Genomic DNA, 24005 nt, shown 5'->3' on the forward strand with positions numbered 1-24005 from the left:
CCACGCTGACGGGTTTTAGTCTTCAGAATAGCTCGTGCTTTTAGCATAAATGGCCTAAAACAATTCTACCTCCCAGGGACTGGATTATTTCTCATAAACTGGGAGATCCTCCTTATTGAAGAAATACAGATTGGGAGACATGAGTGAGTGTAAGAAGTAGAAATGGACAGAAGCACGGAAGTGTCATGGGCTGGGAGCCCTGGGGCACGGGGTGGGGGGCACACATCATCGCCCCTCTGGGACCCCCGCAGAGCCACCCTCGGGGCACAGCCTGCCTGGGAGCTGGTTTCCAGTTTGCTCACAGCCCTGTTCTCTGTGCTCTCCTCCCCAACAGTCCCTGCATAGGCCCCGAGCTTGCACTGACACCTGCCCTGCCCCGTACGTCTGCAGGTGACCTCGGGCAGGTTTCACATGCTGTCTGGAAAAAGGACTGATAGCTACCCTGTGGGGGTTGCACAACTAAAAGGGATCCTAGGAAGGAGGCAGCATGGGACCCGCACGCACTTCTGCCCCCGCACGGCCTCCTTCCCCTCCCAGGCCACCACGCTTGGGCCAGCCCCGTCCCGTCCGTTCCTGAGGCCGGGCATCTGGGTACTCACTCTGGTGCCCTGTTGTGCTCTGCTGCCCTGCCTCTGACCGGGGGGCGGGGGGGGGGGGGCTGGCCCTGTCGGGGGCCTGTCAGTCACATGCCGACACCTGGGAAGTAGGGCGTTGGAAGCGAGGCCCCCTTCCTGCTCCTCTCCTGTCGGCAGCCACAGTGCAGGTGTGAGGGTGCAGGGAGGTCAACGCAGCTGGTGGGGCCTGCCCGTGCCGCCCTGTAAGATCCCCTGAGCCAACACTCCCCTAGAAGGCCAGCCCGGAACTGCCCCCAACCCTGCCCCTGCTTCAGGAAGCCCCGAGGCCCAGGCCTGGCCATTAATCGCCTGCCCCAGCAACGCCTCCGTGGAACCTGACGTCACAAATGCCCCCAAGAAAGCCTCAGGAGACCCTGGGAGGAATATGTAAGACACCTTGCAGCCGGTTGATGGAAGGGCAGAGAGACCCACGCTGTTCCAAGAGCAGAGCAAACCCCATACTATGCCCCTCCCTTGGGAGAGAGAAGAGCGAACTCAGCCCCCCTGCGGTGTCCACATGTGACCCTGTCCTGCTGGCTCCTGGCTTTGATGGGTCCACACTGGGTCTTCAGGCGGATGTCCATGGAAGGGTGGGATGACCAGCCTGTGGCTCGGTGGACACAGTCCGGGGGGCTCCATCATGGAACCCACATGTGATTTTCCTCAAGACCATAAGGGCAGTCTGGTCTGAGGGAGAAAGAGGCAGGTGATGCACATTCACAGATGGGGCTGGACTCCCCTGGGGCCACCCCGTGACCGCCTCTCCGCCCCGGCCAACAGTTCTGGCAGCACAGCGAGTGGCTGGATGTGGTCATCGATGACCGGCTGCCCACCTTCAAGGACCGCCTGATCTTCCTCCACTCCGCCGACCACAGCGAGTTCTGGAGCGCCTTGCTGGAAAAAGCCTACGCCAAGTGAGTGCCCCCTGCATGGGTGGGCCCTGTCCAGGAAGCAGGTTTCCACCCCCAGGGCCTTTTCAGAGAGTTTCCGGGAGCAGGGACACAGGTTGACAGGTGTGGCCCGGGGGAGGCCGACCTGCCCGAGGCTCCGTCAGGGTCGGGGGTGGAAAGGGAGCCCGGACAGCTATCCTGTCATGGCCTCGCTGTGCCCATCCTTGGGCATGGTGGTGACACACGTCCCCCCTATGGCCTTCTGAAGAGCCGGGAGGGTAGGCGGAGGAAAATCTGGATGTGTTAGCAGAATTGGCTCTCCCAACTTCCCACCAAGCACCGTCATGGCTCACACATCTGGGCTGCGGTAAATGTATCATTTTCATCATTTTTATGCGTACAGCTCAGACGCATTAAGTACATTCACATTGCTGTGCAACCCTCACCAGCACCCACCTCTAGAACTTGCGAAACGGAAGCTCTGAACCCACTAAACTCCAGCTCCCCATCCCCCACGCCCAGCCCCTGGCAGGCTGATTTCTGTCTCTGTGGGTTTAAGGAGCTGTGAGCTGAGGAAGCTCAAGGTAAGTAGAATTCAAACAGTCATTTTTAATCATGTACCAGATGACCTCGGTTCCCTCCAGCACTCTCGATTTCCAGCCCATCAGCTTGTCAGCAAAAGGCCACAGTGGCCTGAGTTCTGTGCTCAGCTGACAGCAGTGCTCCCCTGGGAGGCCCTCTTGGGCTCATCCTGGATCTTCAGGCCATGGGAAACCTGTCTTCAGAGATGGGAACTGGGAAGAATAGTTGTGCTTCTAACTTTGGCAAGTGGCAAAATTAAGTGAAGGTAACTAGAGGTTTAATTAATCCTGAAATCAGTGGTTCAGAATTAAAGAACCAAAGGTATGCTACCCCCCCCCGTGCCCATCTGCACCACCTAGGTCTATCCACACCCTCCTCAGAGCCACTGGACAGGCTTTAGGTGGGCAAAGGGGCACAGGAGAGCTGGGAAACCCAGCCCCAGCTCTACCCCATGTGGAGTCCCCCACCAGGAGACCTCGGCAGGATCCTCTCCAGGGCTGACACCTGTGCTCTCCGGGGCTGGCCAGGCATGGCTTCATTCTTGGTGAGCCCAACCCAGGGAAATCTTCCCCCTGCAGCTGTGAAAAAGGCTTGAGTCAGGAATTCCAGCTAGCAGGATCCAGTGCAAGGTGAAGGGTATTCACTCAAAGAGTGAAGAATGAGCTTCCTAAAAAAAGAAAAGCTTTAATTTTTGGTCATTAAAACAGGCCAAAAATGATTGTGCTATACCTCACCAAAAAAAAAAAAAAAAAAAAAAAAAAAGGTGTCCAGATGGCAAATAAGCGCATGGAAAGCTCAACATTATTTGTCATTAGGAAATTGCAAATGAAAACAATAGCGACATACCACTGCCTACTTACAGCACCGATTGCTGACAAAGCAATGGTCCAGCCATGTCGGAAGACAATTTGGCAGTTTCTTACAAAACTAAACATAGTCATACTCCTTGGTAAATGAGTCTGGTAAAAAGTCATTTTTACCCCAATGAGTTGGATAAAAACTATGTCCACATAAACACCTGCACACAAATGTTTATTGTGCCATTATTCATAATTGCCCCAAACCGGAAGCAACCAAGATGTCCTTCAAGATGAACGGATCCACAAATGGAGGTACGCCCAGGCAATGGGACATTATTTAGTGATGAAAACAATGAGCTATCAAGCCACGAAAAGACACGGATGAATCTTAAATGCATACTGCTTAGCGGAAGAAGCCCAACTGAAAAGGCTGTATACCTACCGTAGGATCCCAATTATATGCCATTCTGGAAAAGGCAAAACTATGGAGTCGGTAAAAAGATCCGTGGTTGCCAGGGGTTCAGGGGGAGGGAAGGACAGAGGTAGGGATGAATATGTGGAGCACAAGGGATCTTTTTAGGGTGGTGAAACTATTCTGTAGATACAGTAATAGTGAATACATGACACCATTCATCTATCAAACCCATAAAACTTTATGGCACAAAGAATGAAGCTTAATGCATGAAGATTTAAAAATCATCAAGAAGGATGAGGAATCCCAGGATGAAATGCAGACGGTGCATTTCATCTAACTGTATTGCAAATTTATGCAGCAAACTTGCTGCAGGGGTAGGAGAAAAAGGAGCTGACCTGAGCAACTGTGGGCGTGAACGGGGTCTGTAAGATTAAAAGCAAAAGGAATCAGGCTCGAGCCTTCTACTCAGGCTGATTTCTCATAGAGGCTAGGACAACAATTCTGATACATATGTACAATATGTATACGATACGTGTATACAATTCTGATATGTATGCAGTGAGCTGAACAATTAAGGAGGTGGATGGCAGGTGGTGGAGCTAGGTTTCTCACTGTTGGAGAGGAGGGTACAGAGAAGTGAAAGCAGGAGGCTTAGAATGATGCCTATGGTTGTGAGTTAAGGCTGGAGACTCAGGCTGCTATCATGTTTTCTTTAATAGAGATGGTTCCAGGTGGATACACGTATATACCCTGGGTCAGTGTACATACATCATCTCCTGACTTTATCAGCAGAGGGGGCCTAGAAAGAATGGCAACCCCACAGGAACAAGCACCCCTACTTCACGGGTCTTGGTCTCTAACACCGTTTTTCCAATAAAAGGAATCCAATAAAAGATCCTTGGAGATCACACACACACTGATAGGGTTATGTCAAAGGGACGCAGGAGCCAGCTGGAGAGGCTGAAAGTAGCCGGAGCTGGAACAGTTTGAGCAATAAAATAAGCAAGGCCAGGAGAGACAAGGATTCTTAGAAGCGTTAGAAAAACTCTGGCCAAGGGGCGCCACCTGGTGGCCTTCCTTGTTCTCTGCAGCGGTCTCTGCGCCTTCCTTGCCACCCTGACAGGCTGAACGGCAGCTATGAGGCTCTGAAGGGGGGCAGCACCATCGAGGCCATGGAAGACTTCACCGGGGGTGTAGCAGAGACCTTTGCAACTAAAGAGGCTCCAGAGAACTTCTATGAGATTCTAGAGAAGGCCCTGAAGAGGGGCTCTCTTGTGGGCTGCTCCATTGATGTAAGTCGTTCACTTGCTTGTTCACATTCCCGGCACTGTCCTGGGGCTGCAGACCAGCAGGTGCCCTGGCCCAGGGAGGGGAGGAGTATAACTTTCGGGGGGTGGGGGTGGGGGTGGGGGGTGACAATGTTTATTTATTTTCGTTAAAACAAAAGTTTTAATGTTTTCCAAATTACAAAGTTAGGGCACACTTACTATATCAGGCAGAACAATCCTGAGATGTACAAAGGCAAACTTCAATGTCCCTGCCCAGGTCCCACCCTGGGACACTTTGGTGTGTGCCCTTCAAACCCCCCTCCTTACTCGGACAAACAGGCATTCGCCTATATACACAACCATAGGAGAATTTTGGTTTGATTTTACTAAACGGAGTCTTACTCTATACTTTTCTGAAACTTGTTTTTTTCCTACTTCCTCTAACATTAAAACAGTCACATCAGTAGATAGGAATCTAACAGTATTTTCTCTAATGTCCTTACGCATGCACGTATAATTTTACCTCATTCAGTTTTTAGAACCCATTCAAGTTCTGTTTCCTCTTGGGTTCACCTCGGGAATATCTTCTTCACTACCAAATTATCCCTTTCCTCTGTGTTTCCAAGTTTGTGACATAGAGTTGTGTGTGAGACTGTTGAATGCTTCTTATGGTGTACGGGATCATGCTTCTATCTTGTACTGGGCTACGTGATGGGGGGTGGGGTCAAGTTGCTCTGTGTTGGGGCAAAAAAGTGAACTTTTCCCTGGAGTCTGAGCTGGGAAGGAGGATCTCCTCACCCTGGGGAGAGACTAGGAATTGCTGTATGTTACTGCTAACCATCTTAGGGGTGTCCTGTGTACTTACCTGCTATGTGTCAGGCACATGGCTCTCACCTGGGGGAGCGGAAGGGGCTGAGCCAGGCACGGAGCTGGGTCTGGGCAGGGAGGGAAGGCTTGGCTTACCCAATGGGTCCAACGCTGCTTTTTTTTTTTTTCACGTTTTAGATCAGAAATGCTGCAGAATCTGAAGCCCGGACGCCTTTTGGTCTCATTAAGGGCCATGCCTACAGTGTTACAGGAATTGACCAGGTAAGCAACGTGAACCCCTGTGGACACGGTCCAGGAATAGACTCAGCCCTGCTAGTCCCTTATACTGATTAAGTGCATCACAGACCTTCCGACATTTTAGAGAAGGTCTCAATCTAAAGGAGACAGGTTGGACTCCAAAAGAGCAAACAGGAGAGAGAGAGAGCGAGAGAAACATGTGATTCCACCACAGTACCAACCTGGTTTAGCTGGTGTGAGAGTCTGGGCTTTGTTTTTTCTTTTCCTTTTTTTTTTTTTTTCTTCCCTAATTCTTGTAGTAGTTAGAGTTCTCTAGAGAAACAGAACCAATAAGATATCAAAAGATGATAAATAGATATAGATAAATAGATGGAGAATGAGGAATTGGCTCCCATGATTGTAGAGACTGGGAAGTCCTATGATCTGCCATCTGTAAGCTGTAAATCCAGGAAATTGGGTGGGGATGTTCCAGTCCAAGTCCAAAAGCCTGAGAACCAGGAGAACCAATGTCTAAGAGCAGAAGAGGACCAAAGTCCAAGCTCAGCAGTCAGACACAGAGAGTGAATTCGCCCCTCCTCCACCTTCTATAATGCTAGTCAACCTTCAACTGATTAGATGAGGCCCACCCACATGGGGGAGGGGCCCCTGCTTTGCTCAGTCTCCCAATCCAAATGCTAATCTCATCCAGAAACGCCCTCACAGACACACCCAAAATGATGTATAAGCAAATATCTGGGCACCAGTGGCCAAGTCAAGTTGACACATAAAAATAACCATCAAAAGTCCCATTCTCTGCAGCCATAGTTCAGGGTAGAACTGATTCCCAGGGGCTACTAGACCCCACACAGCACCCCTCTGACTTCTAGGGAGTGCCTGGTTTGGACAAGAGCTCCTGAAGGGACATGTGGGAAAGAGAAAGGAAGGGGATGACATGGAAGAGGAGGACAAGGAGACAGGGGCCACATTCTTTCAGGGTCAAGTTCAGTCAAGTCCAAAGGCCCACTTCGTGCTCCTACTGGACAAGTCTCAAACCCGGTCTGTAGCAAATGCAGCTCCTCTGGTCTCTCCTGTTGCTGCCCACGCTTTGAGTAACCCAGTCCAGAGGAGTGGGGGTGAGGAGTGCAGAAGGAAGCCTGTCCTCTCTCCCCACCAGGGGATTGTGAGCAGAGCATTCAGGGTGGGGATTCTCTAGAATTGAGGTATTTGCATAGGCTCCTTTCCCCTCCTTCCCTGTCCATAATGCCTTGCCAATCACTCACTTGAGTAGGCATGTGATTTTTTTTAAAGAGTATTTATTCATTTGAGAGAGAGAGAGTGAGCGAGTGAGATAGAGAACACAAGCGGGGTGGGGGGCAGAGGGAAAGGAGAAGCAGGCTCCCCACTGAGCAGGGAGCCTGATGCGGGGCTCAATCCTGGGACCCCAAGATCATGACCTGAGTCGAAGGCTGACGCTTAACAGAGTGAGCCACCCGGGGCCCCAGTAGGCATGTGATTTTTGATGTTACATCTTCCAAATATTATTTCCAGTAATAGAAACCTTCCGTCGCACCTACTCAATTGCTCTTCCTTTCTCTCCACCTCGAAGGCATTTACCTTCCTTGCACATTTCACTTAACGAGCATCTTGAATGCTGAGCTGCCAGCTACTTCCCGGGCCCTGGAGAGGTTATACTAAATTAATCTTTACACATCAAAAGTATGATTTGTGCCCAATGCATGAGGATAAAGAGTTTTGAGCTCAAATTTCTGGTTCGTTGATGAATAAAAGTCTTTTACTTCTACTCTCTTTCCTCCAAAATCTTTCTAAAATGCGCTGGTCCTTTCTGCTGGTCCGGGGCAGGGCCTGAGGGGCGGGGCTGAGTCTTTTTCTTTACTGTCCATACGGACAGCAGAAATCCTCATCTGACACCTGAAAAGGGAGAATATTGGATTCAGAAGACTGGGAAGTGGTTTTTGTTTATCATTGTTTAATCCCGGAGTGTGCCTGTATACTGTTCATTCATCTGTGAGTAAGATATTAAGGATGAAGAAAACTCACTCCTAGGTCCCTGAGCACTTTGGACAAACCGCTCTTTACCTCTGTCTGCGCTAGATGCTGACGATACATCGATAAACAAGACTCGGCCCCTGCCTCTAGGGCAATTCCGGTCCAGAGAGAAAACGCATTCATTGGAAGATTCCCATGGACTAATTTCTTATCATTTATAATTCTACTTTATTTCCCAGACGCAACGTATCCATTCTGGGGTGATGAATAATATAACATTGTTGGTGATGCTGGCCGCTGTGCTCACCAGGAGTTAGAAAGTTCCGAGGGCTAGTTAAGAACTGAGGAGTTTTGACATGGCTTTTGTGTGTCATAGTCAAGAGGATTTGGGAGAGCCAGCCGTGGCTGGAGGTGAAGCGCTCCAGAGCTCACGCATGAATTTCTCATTCCACATGGCCCTGATACTTCTCCCCTCTAGGTAAACTTCCGAGGCCAGAAAATGGAGCTCATCAGGGTCCGGAACCCTTGGGGCCAGGTTGAATGGACCGGGTCCTGGAGTGACAGGTCAGTCCCACCTCTGCCTTCCTGGGGCGCAGAGCCCCGGGGCTGGCTTCTGCAGGCCTATGAAGAAGGGGCACTGTGTCCACAGTTCCCTCCTGGCTCTCGTTCCAGGGGCGGTCCTGCTGCTGGGGTTGCCCTACTTCCTCCCTCAGCCCTCTGGCCCACCATGCAGTCAAAATGCAACACCTTATAATGGCTTTTTTACCTTTCCAGTTATTGTATTTATGTCAGTGGATACTTTCCCTCCCGTGGAAGATGTCCTCTCCCCCTGACGTGGTGAGAGGCTTTATCTCCAGTGACGAGTAGCCCAATAGGCAGGGTGTATGTGTGCACGAGCGTACGTGTGGGGGTGGGGGTGGCCGTGAGTGTTTGAGGTGTGAGAATCCCTGAAATATGGCCAAGCAGGTCACTAGAGGGTTCTCTCTGATTGGTCACTGGCCATCGACCAGAGGCCCGGCGGCCCAATAGAGAGACAGAGAAAGCGGAACAGGAAATGCGTCCCTGACAGAGCAAGCAACCAGGGTTATCTCCTCGGCCCCCCAATCATAGAGAAAGTTCTCCCTCGCGGGTGTGTGTCCCCTCCTCATCCCTTGGGAAGCGGCCCAGGTGGCTAGGACCCGGGAACGTTTCGATGTGCTTGGGCAGGGCCATCCTGAGCTGCCTCCTCCCTCAGCCAGGACTCTGCCATCTCGGGGCGCTGCTGTCCCACCCCTGTCCACTCACAGCCTGTGGGACTCCAGGGAGACCCGCAGCACGTCTAGAGCCTAAGTAAAGGAAACTGAGCCGCGTTTGTCCTCAGATCACAACGAGGCCACCTTGTCACCAACCGTCGGTGTGTCTGTGTCGCTGTTAAGCTGACTCCAGCCTGAGAGCGCAGCGCACACCCCTGCGGGGGCTTGTGGTCCCATCACGGCTCTTGTCCCACCACCTTCCCCCTGCTTTGCCTTCTCAGAGCCCAGGGCCTTTGGCAGAACTGGATTCACACCAGAGCAGGTCACAGGAGGGAAGAGATCGGCCTCCCTCTCCTGGCAGAAATGGAAAGAACAGTAATACTGAAATCGAATTAATGAGACCGCTGCATATCACACATAGGCTGTTACAGTGTCCTTGCATTCAGAGAACATAGTGTGTAGACGTGTGGGCCACTTTTTCCTTCTGGGAAACATGCAGAGGGAGAAATAAGGGAAGTGCCTTTACTGGGGTCAAGCCTGGAAGCGAGCTTGCCTCCCGCTCCCACTGAGCCTCGGGGTGACGGAGGGCAGGCCCCCATCCTGATCCCTGCTCCTGACCCTGCCAGTGACGAGGGAAGTACTGGAAGCACTGTAGCCGGGCAGGCCCGGGATGGGGGGTGAGCCACTCAGAAGGTCACGGCTCTTGGTGCTGCTGTTCTGCCCCTGCCAGGCAGGACCTGGAGAGGGGCTTCTGGGTCCTTCCCGGGATGAGCTCTGCAGGCTGTGGATGAGGTGGCCACGTCAGGTGGTGGCCACGTCAGGTGGGTACCACGGCGCTGGTTACTCAGCCGAAACTCTCTGGAGGCAGCTGTGGGGGTCACAGAGACACAGTGAATTTGGAGGCTTCCTGGTGATCTCACCTAAAGAAAGCGTTCAGCATGTGACATGTCAAGCCCCAGCAAACATAAGATATTATTCTCACTTTTCGAAACGTCACTTACAAATGAAGAGGAGAGATCAGGAGACGCTCCGGGGCACACGTCAGTCCCTTTCTGGCTTCCAGCTGGAAGTTTCTGCTACCTTGCTAGTGTCCAGCATCCTATGACGGTCCCATGATAATCCCCTACCGAGGGGCTGCACGTGATCCCGAGGACCTTTTACCATCGGCTGCTCTTGGACGCGCACTTTCCCCTGGGGTGTTTCTGGGCTGACCAGGATCGTTCCCCACATAGCCACCACCCTGGCTCCTCAGGAGGGACACCCCGCCCCGCCAAGGCCAGTGTTGTTTCAGCCGACTTTGCTTACCCCTCCTAGCTCCTCCGAGTGGCGTTCCGTGGGCCCAGCTGAGCAGAAGCGCCTGTGTCACACAGCTCTGGATGACGGCGAGTTCTGGTACAGTGCTTGTCTGTTTTCCTTTCTGTATTAGCTGCATAACGGGTATGAGCGCAGTGCCCTATAGCCCTTGGCTTGCTTGCTGCCTTTCTGTCTATTTTTGTTCAGTTTCTTTAGTGAATCAAATACATTGGCCTCAAGCCACTTATGTTCACTCAGGTTGGCAGAGATTCTGATATGAACGTGGGGCTGAGCCTGGATGCCAGCCCAGCACCCCTCCTCTGAACTACCCATCACCCAAGTTTGCATGGTGTGTTTGAAGACAGACAGGCAGCCCCAGTGCTCCCAGGGGCTACTCCCCTGTCCCACTTGATGACAAGGGCCCCTGAAGTCAGCAACCTTGAGAGGATCCAAAAATATAGACCTCAGTGGGCAAGAAATAGTCCTAATCTGGACTTTCTGCAGGGTGGAATCTCTTTGCTTAACTAGGAGTTTTTAATGGGCCTTCCTCTCTAAAAGCTTCTTTTGATCTTATTTCTTTCTGTGGGGTCCAAAAAACAGTCGGGTCTTCCAACCTTGCAAGACCAAACATCGCTGATGTCCAGCTTTCTTCCCTGGAGCAAACCAGCCAATTCTTGCCTGAGCTCACTTTTTTTTTTTCTTTAATACTCCTTATTAAACACAGCAAGCAAAAACCAGCACACACTAATATTCTAGCTTTTTCCATCCTCTTCCCCTTAGGCACAGCCTCTGTCTTCCATATTTTTATAGTTTTAACAAGCATATTGCCATTTGTAATGTGGATATCTATTTTCCAGCTCCAATATTTCCTTGAAACCTGGCTAAGTGCTAAGCTGATACCACATAGGTTAGAATTCTGTCGTGGTGGGGCCATACTTCAAGGCATCAATGACTTAGGGTAACACCAGCTGCTGTAAGAAGTAGATTCAAAATGTATAAAGATGCAAATGCAATAAGGTTTATTTCTCACTCATTGTAACAGTCCAGGAGGACATCCCTATTCTGTGGTGGCTCTCTCCAGGCAGTGATTCAGGGACCCAAGACCCTCCCTCTGTGTGGCTCCACCATCCCCCGGGGTCACCCAGCCATCTGCAGGAAGCCAGCAGAAGAGGAAAGACAGGAAAGTTTGGATGAGACATCCCCACTTCCTAAGAGCCTTGACCCGCACATCGCCACTTTCATCCCACTCTAGATGCAAGGGGTGGGCTGCTGTCCCTGAACCTGGGTTTTCCTTAGCTGTGCTTCTGTATTTTCTCTCTGCCCACACCTGAGTTCTCCCCATCCTCTAGGACAGGTGTGGGCACTCACTACCGGTCGGTTAGATAATTAAGCAAATGAATGGATCATGGCATCACCATCACCTCCTATGCCCAGTGTCTCTCCACTTTGTTGCAGGATGGCGTTTAGGGACTTCAAGGCCCACTTTGACAAAGTGGAAATCTGCAACCTCACTCCTGACGCCCTGGAGGAAGATGCTCTCCACAAGTGGGAGGTGACGGTCCATCAAGGAAGCTGGGTGCGGGGCTCCACGGCCGGGGGCTGTCGCAATTTCCTGGGTTGGTAGTCCGCCTGTCACTCTCTCTGTCATTGCCAAGTGCCCAGTCCAGCCTGGGGGATGTCGGGTGGTCAGCGCCAGGACCCTAGAGAAAACCTGAGTGTGGAGTTAGTAGGATTTCTGGAATGGCTGGTGAGGGCTGCAGAGACGAGACATAGCAGGAAGTCGGATAAGAATTGCTCAGGGAAACTTGTTTGGCCACTTGAGTTATTTTCCATGACAAGTAATAGAAAACACAACTCATGCTAGTTTAGCAACAAAAAGGATTTTTTCCTTGCATGACTGTAAAGTTCAGAGGAGAAGCAGGGTGGGCTTCAGGCATAGTTTAATCAACCCATTGGTCTGGAATTCTCTGCTCTGCCCTCCTTCCTCTGCTGACTTCTTCCTCAATGTGAATTTCTTTAGAGTCACAGGCGGGCTGCCAGCAGCATCCGGGGCTTCCTGAGCCCTCACTTGTGCACAGCCAGAGCTCCTGAGGCTCATCCAACGAAAGTCCTCAACTTCCCTCTAACTGGGAATTCCTTGAACCCATATTGCCTGGTGATGCTGAGGGCTGATTGGTTTTGTTTGAACTCTCCGCAGCAAGAGGGACTAGGATGAACCAATCAGCGTTCACCCTTGGAGCTGGGGGTGGGGTGGATTCTGCCCCCTTGTACAACCACAGGGGCACCTCACTCTCCTCTGAAATGGGAAAAATAAGATGGAGCAAACCGTAGACCCAGAAGAATGTCTTTAAAAAGCTGCATGGGAAATGGCTTGAGAGAAGGTGGAGATGGAAGGGGAGTACTTGGCCTTCTCACTGGGGTTACAGGAAGTAGGGCGCGAGGACCATTGCAACAGGGAAGAAGAAATGAATGAATGACTTTCTCAGGTGTGGGAGGATGTGGTGGGGGTGGATGCAGTGTATGTGTGTGTGGGTGTGTGTTTAAAGGAAGATGAAACAATTCATTTCTTTCAAATGGCAGATACCTTCTGGACCAATCCACAAATAAAATTGTCCCTGACTGAGAAAGATGAGGGGCAGGAGGACTGCACTTTCCTCGTAGCTCTGATGCAGAAAGATCGAAGGAAACTCAAGAGGTTTGGAGCCGACATGCTGACCATTGGCTACGCCATTTACCAGGTGGGTAGGAACCAAGTGGCTCTTCAGAGCCCGCCGTCTAAGTGCTGGACTCTCAGCTCCTCCTCGGTCACGTGCCCAAGACTCAATGGTCAGTCCCCCAACTCTGTCCAAATACCCAAGACCAACGGCCCTCCTTATAGAACCAAGGCCCTTACGTTCCCACTGCAGAGCCCCGGCAAAGACGAACACCTGAACAAAGACTTCTTCAGGTACCACGCTTCCCAGGCCAGAAGCAAAACCTTCATCAACCTGAGAGAAGTCTCTGACCGCTTCAAGCTGCCCCCTGGGGAGTACATTCTGATTCCCAGCACTTTTGAGCCCCATCAGGAAGCCGATTTCTGCCTGAGGATCTTTTCAGAGAAGAAAGCCATCACCCAGTGAGTAACAGGCTCAAGAATTCCTCTTCATTTAGTGGCTCAGTCCCTGGGAAGTCACAGGGGACTGTTGGGGCCATGACACTTTTCTTCCCTTCTCCACGATCCACCTGAGAAACCAGGCAGGAGGGTTTCTTTGCAAATGGGTTGCCATTTGCAAAGCAGGATATGTTTCCATTTTAGTTCTGCTCCTTCCTTCCCTCAAACAAGCCATTGAAAAGTTGCTTTTTCCAACCACTCCCAGAATCATGTTTGCCAAACCCTCTCGGGTGGAGCTCTTCATTTTCCAGACCCTATTCTCAAGAAATTTCTGGAGTGGGACCTACATTTAAAAGTGCTAGACTCATTTTTGAATACAGTGAAGGCGGTGACTATTACAGGTTTCCTGAATGACCTGTTCTTTCAGCTTCAGTTTAAATAAATGTTGCCAGATTGTTTGGGGTTGGTCTCAGCCTATGGACAGCGATGCTATCAGCTAGGAATGCCCAAGAGCATTCACCTGGGTCTGTACCATGGTGGGCCCCCAGAAATATTTCCCAACCGGAGTCAACGTTGGGGCCAGACTGACCCCTGTGGATCTTTTCGTGATTGCAAATGCATCCCGAGGAACTTTGAAAAGGCAGGGTTCATTACTTACAGGTTCTGGAGAGTACACGGCAACCCTGGGGCCACACAGTGATGTCCTGAGTAGAGAGAGAGAGAGATGCACCCAGGCCTGGGATTCTGCCTTTATTGGGGTCAAGGGTGGGGGCCTAGGGTTTCGCAGGTTCACTATTGGTGAACTTCAAACATAAAAGCAGGAATTAAAGTGCTCAAAGGAAAAGCAAGCAGTGGGTCAAATGGTCTACCAGAGCTTTCTAAAAAAAAGAGGGGACTTCGTGGGTGGCCGGGCTTTGTATCTAGCTGTGTAGCAGCAGTGTGTTTATTTGAGATGGATGCCTCGACCGTCAAAAACTTAATGCCAGGCACTTACACTACAGTCAAAAATGCTAATTGTCAAGTGCTTACACTGCACAAGCCTGCCTTCCATTTTTCACACCCGACATTCTGCCCCTCCCCTTCACAGCGCCTTAGCAAAATTATTTTGTGTTAGATATTTGTACAAAAAGTTTCCCGTTACTACCCTTTTGCTATCGGTTGCTCTGTGGCAGAGGAAAAAAAAAAAACAGTTCGAGATACAAGCCTTCACTTCTTTTCCCAGTAGAGACATTCTAGAGATGGCACAGAATGGCAAAGTTGGCTAATTCTGCATTGGAGCTAGATCAAGCCCCAACTAGGGACCAGCCTTAGACAACAAGATGGCGCCCGCTGTGAGTTCGTAGCCTGCGGTTCTATTTTTTGTTTGGTGGGATAGGATTGGATCAGTGGCAGGCACTGAGAATACCCCTGTTGTCCAGCCTGGTTGGGTTTTCCAAGCTGATTAGAAAAGGCGTGGTTCCTTCTCCTCAGCTAAATAGAAGCAATCAAAGATCTTTCTTTGATTTTGGAAAATTCTGCTGGAGAGTTGTTCTCCAGTCTTCTCCTGGATACTGGTACAAGCTGAGGATGATTTCCCAGGATCTATTCACACAAAAGCACCCACACGAGAGGCGTGCAGATGGGCAGCTCTGGTGGGCGGCAAGAACAAGAGAGGGGAAGCCAGGCTGTGCCTGCCCCACCCCTGTACTCCCTGACCAAGCGGGGTGCGCTCAGAGTCCTGGGCATTGGGAGATGGCTCAACATGGCAAAACTAAGTCCATACTCACGCTTGCCCCCCCATGAGGTCCTTTAATCTGCTGTGATCTGGATCGAGAGCACTGGCTCTGTAGCTCAGTGACTGAAGAACCACATGGAACCCTATTTCCATTGGCTACACTCTCAGGAGAGGATCCTAACAACAAGAATAAAAGCTCTGAAAAGCGTTGCTGTGCGTGCCCAGGGGATGAGGAAGAAAGGAGAACTAGCCTCGTTCCATCTTAATATTTGCTCACTGGTATCTCCTTTGAAGTTTTAGCAGTTTTTCTCGGGGAGTGCTTCCCGTTTCCTCTGTAAGATTAGATTCTTCCAAATGTTCTAGCATCACCCAAGGCTGAAACCTGCTCCTCCTCTTAATATCACTGCTTCCCAAACACTGTAGATTCCCCTAAATATGTGAACAGGAAAATAAACATTTCTATTATTTGTCCCCTTCTCCCCAGACGTAAGCGTGCACACACACACACACACACACACACACACAGCCTCCCCACCCCTCCAACACCCACAGTGTTGGAGGGCAGGGATAAAGGAGGAGCTTTTGGGGGAATATGAAGTTCTGACTCAACTAGCCCTATGATCTTTCCAATTCCCCCAGAAAGAATTCATCCTTCCTAGACTGAATGACCGTGTCAAGGAACTGAATCTCCTTTGGGGATGTAGAGCTCATGGGGTGTGCATAATGAATCTGCCTCACTTGTGGGTCCTCTTGGGCTCCGCTATCCTATGTAACACTTATAAATATCCCTTGTTAAAGGGCATCCAGGAAACAGGGGATGGCAGCTGGTTCAATTTCTTTCACTTCTAGAAGTCCAGAACTTACAAGTTCTCCTTGGCTGATGGCTCAACTGCCTCCCACTTATTATCATGCCGGGCAGGGTCTGAGTGATGGGGGGAGAGAGGGAGGGCAATGCAGGGGGTCTGCGGGCCTTATGAAATGTAAACCATCATGGAAAAAGAAGGGCTTCAGTGGCCCAGAAACTTCCACTACCTCTGGGCCCGTGAGTGCTGCAGACCCTAGAAAGGAAGTTAATCCACAAGTGAGCCAGCGTGTTTCTGCCCTCAGGGACATGGATGGAGACGTGGACATTGACCTTCCGGAGGTGAGCCCTCACATTTTACTCTGGAGGGTGGGATTCAGTGACTGTCCCCAGAGCTTCCTTCACTCACAGTGTCATTCAGAACTTTGAAGTTCTGGGAATGGTTCATCTGCGATCCGGTGAGTACCTTGATCCCAACCGCGTGGAGGACAAGCCTTGCACCTTCTAGTTTCTCATGTCTCACCGGGCGTGGGAACGACGTAGGTGTTCTGAAGAAAACTCTGTTTGGAGCGATGTTTCTCTGTGCTACCAACTCTCCCTGTTCCCTGAGAGGCGGCTACTGCCACCGAAAGGGATGGGGTGTCTTTAAAATGCTCTCAGTTTAAGAAAAATAATCAAGAAGAAAATGAGAGTGGCTGGTAGATTCTCTGACAGTGGACTTGGAGGAACACGTGACTTCCTCCCTACAATATGTGTGTTGGGCGGGGGCAGCGGCGGCTGTAAGTCTTTGAAGAGGTGCTGAGGCGAAACTGGCACAGTCCGACACTTCCAAAGTCAGCACTGATCTGCACAAATCAAAACTAAAACACCCAACGCATTTGCCGAGCTCTTTCCGTACGCTAGGCCCAGGGCTGCCTGTGAGAGACAGACTCCTGCCCTCAAAGATTTCACCAGCTGTCGAGACAGATGGCTCAGCAAGTAATTACAGCTGAGAGTGATGGGGGGCAGATAGAGGAAGTGCAGGGAGCCGTGACCGCCTTGGCTGGGACCCCAACTCGGTCAGGACTCCGCCCTCCCTTAGCGCTCTTATCTGCAGAAATCCCCCTGATTCGTCCCTCGGAGTCTCCCTCTAAAGAGCCTTCACAAGGAATCCAACAGCCATTCCTAACGCTCCAGGCAGTTCCCCCCCCTACCCCCCCCACCCCCTGGTCCTCCTCACAGCAATGAAGTCCCAGCCTTTCCCACAGGACCAGACCATCTGCAGTGCACGCCTCTTTTTTCGTGTTATTTCTTTGGGATAGCAAACGCCAAGTGGCGTCTGTGGATCCAGTGCGAGTCCCTCTGGTTGCTTTTTAGCCTCTGAAGCCGACTCCAGCTGGCCAGGAGACAGAGGAGGAGCCGCAGTTCCGCGCCCTGTTTGAACAAGTTGCCGGTGAGGTAGGGCTGGCCGCAGGCTGCCTTGGCCTTGACCCCCTGCAGTGCTGAGGGGCCTGGTTTCCTCCACTGCCCAGGGATGATGTAAGGTGTTTGTCAGCAGCCCTTCCCGGAGGCCTGGTGGAGCTACAGCCAACACGAGGCCAGGCCTGGTCATTAGGGAGGCTCTAAAGACCACCTCCCGCACCGTGCCCCTCACAAGGGTCTGCCACCATTGATGGGGCAATGGCCCCCAAAGGAGCTCAGCCTGGCCCAGGGGCTTTCTGTGGAAGGCTAGAGGAAGCTTTGAAGAGGTGGCTCATTGCACTCTACCCACAAAGCACTGCCTTTAGAATGTTCTCTTTGCTCTGGTAGAAGGTGGTATTGTTCGGGGATGTCCTCACGAAATTGCAAACGTGATTTTCGTCCGGTAACATCAGCGGTATGGCTTTGTTTGGCAGTTCTGGCCAGGGCCAGACACTGGGGAAGGAGAGGATCTGTCCCTCACCTCCCGCTCTCCGACCCCTACTCCATTCTTGCCCCTTCTGTTGTCAGGTTGTCTGTTGGGGGCCCTGGCCACTCTTGGGGGCCCTGGGTATCTCTCACCCCAGGTTCCATTCTCCTAGAAACTACCCCACCTGTGCTCCCTCGTAGCCATAAATAAAATTAGCCTGATTGACCATTTCATGGCAGGAGCTAATGACTACATTCACTTCCTTCCCCTGCCAGGTCTCCTAAATCATAAAAGAGGTGTGTTTCGGGGTGGGGAGACCTGATGGTGGGATTTCAGGCAGTGTAAGAAACAGGGGGGCAGGGAGACTTGGGGACAGCAGTCTGGGTGGAGAAAAATGGGGACTCGTGTGGCTTTGTGTAAGCCACAGCAGGCAAAGTGGCCATCTGCTCTTCCCAGGACCACTGGCAGCCCCGGGCAGTAGAGAGTGGGGCCGGGTGGGACAGGAGCCGTAAACGTCCAGCTTTGGGTGCTGGCTGGAGGATGCGCCTGGGTGAGCTCCTCCTCACGGCTGAGGAGGGACAGAAGTTGCCAGAAATGGAGACCCGGGTTTGGAAGGGAAGCGATAGAATGTTGCGGGAGATTCTTTCCAACTTTATTAACAACCAAAAAGCACCTGTAGAATCAGCTAGCTGGTTCCAGTTCTGCTCTCTTGGGAGGGGCCCATGACTCGGCCGTGTGGCTCCTCATCTCTGGCCTCCTCTGTCCTGGGCTCCATCAGTGATTGTCCTCTAGGGCTGAACACCCCAAACCCCATCCCCCAGGCCTCGGAAGCTCGGGGTGGAACCTGGGCAGGCGCATACGGAAATAACTTCACAGGCGACTGCTTTGCACCCCTAGCCCAAAACCCTGGACCAGAGTTCTGAGTCCGTGCTACTCAAACAGTCACGCACCTAACACTCACCGGAGCAGCCTGGCACAATGCAGATTTCCTCGCCAGGAGCTCTGCAGCAGGGCCTGAAACTCCACAGTTCTGACGAGCTTCTAGGGCGTGAATGCTGAGATCTCGTGGACTTGGTGGACGCCCGAGATCAGTGGTTCTGAATTCACCCTAGAGGTTTTGAAAATAATCCATGGGACATCCTCCCAGTCTTCCGATTGAAATGGTCCCTGGAGTGAGCCCCCAGCACGGGCATTTTTACTACCCTCTGGGCAGCTCTGCTGTGCAGGGACTTGGAGACCCAGACACGAAGGTCCTCCAACAGAGGTGCCACGAGGGGAGCTTTAGCTCAGGGGGTGGGGATGCTCGCCTCTCCCGGCCCAGTTTGTCCATCCTTTCTGGGCTGGGTGCACGAGTCCCCCAGAAGTTCAGTGGGCTGCAGTCATGGGACACGGGCATATGGGCCCGCAGCAGGGTCCCTGAGGGCCGGGCTTGTCACTTGAGCCAAATCCAGCTCAGAACTGGAAGCAAGTAGCAAAGAGGGCACTAAGGGCCAATGAAAAACAATCGTCTTTCCTTCCACAGGACATGGAGGTGACAGCGGAGGAACTAGAATATGTTTTAAATGCCGTGCTGTCAAAGAGTAAGTGTCAACCCCGCCCCCCCATCAGGGAGCCCAGGGCTCCTTTGGAGGGGACGTGTGACCTGTGACTTTGCTGCCCAGCTCTCCTCCAGCTCCCCCGGGCTCCCTGCTCTCCAGGGCTGACTTTAGGTAGACTTTCAAAATAGCTTCTGTTGCTTATTTCCTGATTACAGAAATGATGCCAGCTATGGTAGAAAATGCCATAAAAATGCAAAAAAGCCTAAAGACAAAGACAAAAACCACCACTCTAACCACTCTTAAGATACACGTGTGTGTCTTCACGTGTGTGTGTGTGTAGCATGTGTCGTCGGTGCGTGTCTCTCAGTGTGTGTGTATACGTGCACACACTAATTGTCATTAAATTATGGATACAATTTTGTTAATGTAACAGCTTTGAGATATAATTCACATACTGTACAATTCACCCACCATGCTTTCAGTGTGTTTGTAACATTGTGCAATCATCACCACAACCAATTTTAGAACCTTCCATCACTCCAAAAACTGTACCCAGTAGCAGTCACTCCCCCCCTCCCCCAGCCCCTGAAACCACTGATCTACTTCCTGTCTCCATAGAATTACCTATTCTGGACGTTTCAGATAAAAAAAAATCAGTTGGGGCGCCTGAGTGGCTCAGTCAGTTACGCATCTGCCTTCAGCTCAAGTCATGATCCCAGGACCCTGGGATTGAGCCCCGCGTCAGTCTGCCTGCTCACTGGGAGCCTGCTTCTCCCTCTCCTCCCTCTTGTGCTCTCTTTCCACTGGCTTCTTTCGCTTAGCATAACGTCTTCAAGAATTACCCACGTTGTAGTATTTGCCAGGACTTCTTCACTCCTTTTCGTGGCTGGATAACATTTCATTGAAGGAGTATGCTGGGTTTTCTTTCTCCATTCCTCACGATGGACACGTGGGTCGTTGCCACTCTCTGGCTGTTATGAATAATGTTGCTGTGAACGTTCATGGACGAGTCATTTGTGTGGACCCTTCTCTTGGGTATCACCTCAGCCAATTGCTGCCTTACATGGTAACTCTGTACTTCCTATTTTGAGGAAACGCCCAGCTGTTTTCCAAAGTGACTGTTTGACGAGCGGCATCCGAGTATTCAGATTTCTTCAATAATTTCAAATCCCGCCTTTTAAACTAACTTTTTATGAGCATTTCCCCCAGGTCATTAAATGTGCTTCAAAAACATGGTTCTTAAGGACCGTGTAACAATCCATCCTGTGCACATAACCTTTTCTGCTCCTATCCTCCCGTCGGTCATTTCTGTCCTTTCTACATTTTTGCCATTATAAACAACCCAATGATAAAGATCTGAATTTGTCATTCTTTGCTTGGGATTCTTAAAACCAGGATAAATGAATGGAAAGATATTCCCGTCTTTTATATCGTGCAGCTTTTCCTGCCCAGAGTCCATGTCCGTCTCTACTCTCACCAGCGGTCTGAGAACGAGTTCGTCTCCCCCTCAGCAGCCCCGGATCCGACCGCAACAGCAGGGAGTAGGTTTATCTTATCACATGTCCAGTGACTCTGTGTCATGTGTGATTTCAGAAAAGGACCTCCAATTCAAGAAGCTAAGCCTGATTTCCTGTAAAAACATCATTTCTCTAATGGATGTATCCTTCCAAGTCCGTGGGCAGAAATGGCTGTGTTTTGCTGTCGTGCAGACCCTCCTAGAATGGGGCCCCTTCACCAGTAGGATAGTCTTCTTCTCGGAGCACATCCCACGACGGGGCAGCCCCTTGAACTAGAACGGAATCAAGAGGCGTAGACCTTTTGAAGGGACCTGGGGGTCTTCTTGCCACTTCGGGCACCCAGCTAAGGGAATAAAATGTGTTTTTGTGATGTGCTTTCTCGAACCAGCTGGTGCTCACCCCTGCCATGTCCTGTCTTCAGGGATGCGTGGCTTGATAATTAGCCACCTCCCTAGGAGCCCCGACTCCGGGTCACCGGTCCCCCAGGCCAGCCGGTTGCCCCTCCATCCCTGAAGTCCCGCGAGGCACCCTGGGTTGAAACCCGTCTTCCTTCCTTCCTTAATGTGCTCGGCACAGACCAGTGGCAATGGGAAGCTAGAGTTCGGGGAGTTCAAAGCGTTCTGGGACAAGCTGAAGACGTGGACAGTATGTGACCCCGCCGGCCATGGCCTCTGGGGACCGCACCAGCCTGGAGGAGGAGGGGGTTTTCAGTGGCCAAGGGAAAGGGCCGAGGGGGGGGAACCGTGACGGGATCCCCCAGTTCTGGTCTCACGCGAACAGAAGCACCGCAGGGCTCGGCGCCTGCAGAAAGAGGGAAGCAGAAGGTGGAGGAGCCGCTCCTCCTGGGCAGGCTGTGATGTACTTACTGCCACGGGCGGCGCCCTCGGGTGCCCTCCCTCTGCTTCTCAGTGCCTCTGTCCTCCCCACAGAACCTTTTCCTTCAGTTCGATGCTGACAAGTCGGGCACCATGTCCTCCTACGAGCTGCGGACTGCCCTGAAAGCCGCAGGTAAAACAGAGCCTGGAAGGTCAGGGGTGGGCTGCGCATGGCCAGGGACTGTCTGTGGACGGCCCCTTGCTTCTCGTGCCCTAGAGGTGGCCGGTCTTGCACCAAGTTCATGCTTCTTGAGGGCCCAGCCCCGTGAACGCCAGAGCCAGGCCTCGGGCTCAAGACTCGCTCAGGGCCCGTGTTTTAAACCACTGTGCGATATTGGCAGGAATCTTTAAAATGGGTCCAGTAAGGATGACCTTAGCCTGACCTCCTCCCCAACCTCTGGCCACGTTTTCTGCCCTGGCCTGACCCTTCAGTGGTAAGCCGCAGTGCCTCCAAACGTCTAATTGCTGCTTTCGGATGGTGATGATCACGGATGAGGCAGGGCGTGCCCAAGTCCATGATTCGGGGTCACGGGGGAGCTCATGGGGCTCCTCTGCCACCAGCAGCCCCGTCCCTGGCTTTGCCCCCAGCAGACGGAATCCCAACCAGATAGTGCAGTCACACTTCATATCAGCTCTGTACATGGAGGGTGGGAGCCGGGTGGTGTCCCTCACCCTCTGGCCATCACCACCACGGCAGCCCTAGTCTCTGGGGCCCGGCCCTCCTTTGCTCGCAGCCATGGTTCTGAGGCCACGGCAGCCCCCAGCCCCTGCCAAGTTCCAAGCACGCCTCACAGATGTGCGCCCTGGGCCCTGCCAGAGCTTAGAATCAGGCTGCCTCCCAGGTGAGCCAAACATCTGGAAGCACTGTCAGCTTCACGGTCTGATTAAGGGACAGAATGTCCAAAATCGGGAATGTCTTGGGTCCTATGTAAGGGAGGAAAAACAACAAGGTTAGTTATACGGTGGAAAATACCATGGATGAGGAGGGCCTGATTTTCTTAGGGGCTGGTGACCCTGTTTCTAGGGGAGGAGGGCAGAGCAGTGAGGAGGGGTGTGACCGAGTCTTTCCGAGCCTGACGTGGGGGGCAGGAGGGTGCCCCCGCTCTCCCCTCCTCCAGCCCCATGAAGAGCAGATGCTAGGATCTGGGGCGTTGCCAGCAACCGACCCTGCTGGCTGGCTCCAGAAACTGCTCTCGGTGTCCGACTGGCCTCCTCTGTCTGGGATTGGGGCTGAGGAGCAGAGAAGACCCCGGTAGACGGCTAAGCAGTACATTGAACACTCCGTGGAAAGTGAGTGTAGACTGAAGTCAAGGGGGGCGATTGCCTAGGGTGTAGGTTAGACACTGAAGCATTAATGCTGGATCTGAAGTGACTTTACCTATCTAAAGCCCTCATTCAACCAATAAGGACAGGAATCCCGGAGAAACTAAGAAACCGCCCCTGGCTCGGCCTGGGTGTGTGAACGAGCCCCTGCCCCGGCGGCACTCTGGGGGTAGCAGCATCTCTTCTAGAAACATGATTTCTACAGCCCTCCACACCTTTGGGTTAAAGTGCTCTCCAGGAAGGGAGGCGGGGTAGGGAGGGTGGGAGAGGGGCTCAGACACTGTCCAGTGCAAAGTTCCCCCAAGTGAGGCTTCCTGAGAAGTCAGCAAGATACAAGGGGCAAGTGCATGTCAAAACCAAGAGCGTGACCTCCCGAGTCCACCAGCGCCTGAGGGAGATGGCACGCTGTCACGCCGCGCCCACGCTGAGCACAGGGAGCCCGCTGCTGACAGAGCACTGACTGGGGGCGCCCCAAGGCACGCCCCATGGGGCCCCGCCAGGACGGGCCGTGTCTCCTCCCCTCCCCCGCAGGCTTCCAGCTGAGCCATCACCTCCTGCAGCTGGTGGTCCTCCGGTACGCGGACGAGGGGCTGCAGCTGGGCTTCGATGACTTCCTCAACTGCCTGGTCCGGCTGGAGAACGCGAGCCGTGAGTGGCTGGCGGGGCTGCGCCCCCTGGGCCCCAGGGGGTGGGGGCGTCCCTGTGTCCCCCGTTCCTTTCCAGGAGTGGGTGACAGACAGACAGTGACAAATCCTGGGATGACAGGCTCTGTCATGTGATCGCTGTGCATGGTCGGCTGAGGGGTGGGGGGCGTGGGAGTCTTCTCTGCAGCGCCGTCCTTAAGAATCTTCTTGTTCACGGCCTCTGCGTTAGGGCCACTCAGCTTGCTAAGAGTCATTCTCCACGGGTACCCCTGCAGTGTCCTTGAGGGAGGATGGGATGGGGGGGCTCCCAACTCCCACCTGAGGGAAGGTCCGATCTGGGGTCAAATCCATGCATAGAAGCAGAGGAGTCTCTCTCTTCCTCTCTTCCTCTTCTTCTCCTTCCCCCTCCGTCCCCCTCCCTCCACCCTACCTTTGTGCTTTGTAAGCCCTAGATGCTGACCAGATTTTCCCAAACAAGGTGTGTTACCC

The 24005-nt window shown here is 52.3% G+C and overlaps 1 protein-coding gene and 1 long non-coding RNA gene across 4 annotated transcripts in view; one reads left to right on the forward strand and one right to left on the reverse strand.

Moving 5' to 3' along the window:
* The window catches only part of CAPN9 (calpain 9), a 40491-nt gene that overhangs the window by 9915 nt on the left and 6571 nt on the right, over nt 1–24005 (forward strand). For 2 of the 3 annotated variants that reach the window (XM_045783615.2, XM_045783617.2), the window contains 15 exons: nt 1395–1528; nt 4425–4593; nt 5575–5658; nt 8099–8184; nt 10167–10244; nt 11601–11761; nt 12726–12883; nt 13052–13260; nt 16058–16094; nt 17109–17189; nt 19142–19199; nt 20751–20815; nt 21251–21319; nt 21604–21682; nt 23404–23520. In XM_045783615.2, the coding sequence (XP_045639571.1) occupies nt 1395–1528; nt 4425–4593; nt 5575–5658; nt 8099–8184; nt 10167–10244; nt 11601–11761; nt 12726–12883; nt 13052–13260; nt 16058–16094; nt 17109–17189; nt 19142–19199; nt 20751–20815; nt 21251–21319; nt 21604–21682; nt 23404–23520 (1585 nt within the window). The remainder of the gene's footprint in view (nt 1–1394; nt 1529–4424; nt 4594–5574; nt 5659–8098; nt 8185–10166; nt 10245–11600; nt 11762–12725; nt 12884–13051; nt 13261–16057; nt 16095–17108; nt 17190–19141; nt 19200–20750; nt 20816–21250; nt 21320–21603; nt 21683–23403; nt 23521–24005) is intronic. The other variant, XM_045783616.2, reaches the window with a different exon arrangement.
* The window catches only part of LOC148110002 (uncharacterized), a 49956-nt gene continuing 45697 nt past the window's right edge, over nt 19747–24005 (reverse strand). Inside the window, exons 4-5 of the long non-coding RNA XR_015724857.1 lie at nt 23424–23834; nt 19747–22473 (exon numbers count right to left, since the gene is read on the reverse strand). This is a non-coding gene — a long non-coding RNA (uncharacterized LOC148110002). The remainder of the gene's footprint in view (nt 22474–23423; nt 23835–24005) is intronic.

The sequence above is a fragment of the Ursus americanus genome, chromosome 6 (genome assembly GCF_024610735.1).
Source record: "Ursus americanus isolate L20-20 chromosome 6, mUrsAme1.1.p, whole genome shotgun sequence".
Lineage (NCBI taxonomy): Eukaryota > Metazoa > Chordata > Mammalia > Carnivora > Ursidae > Ursus > Ursus americanus.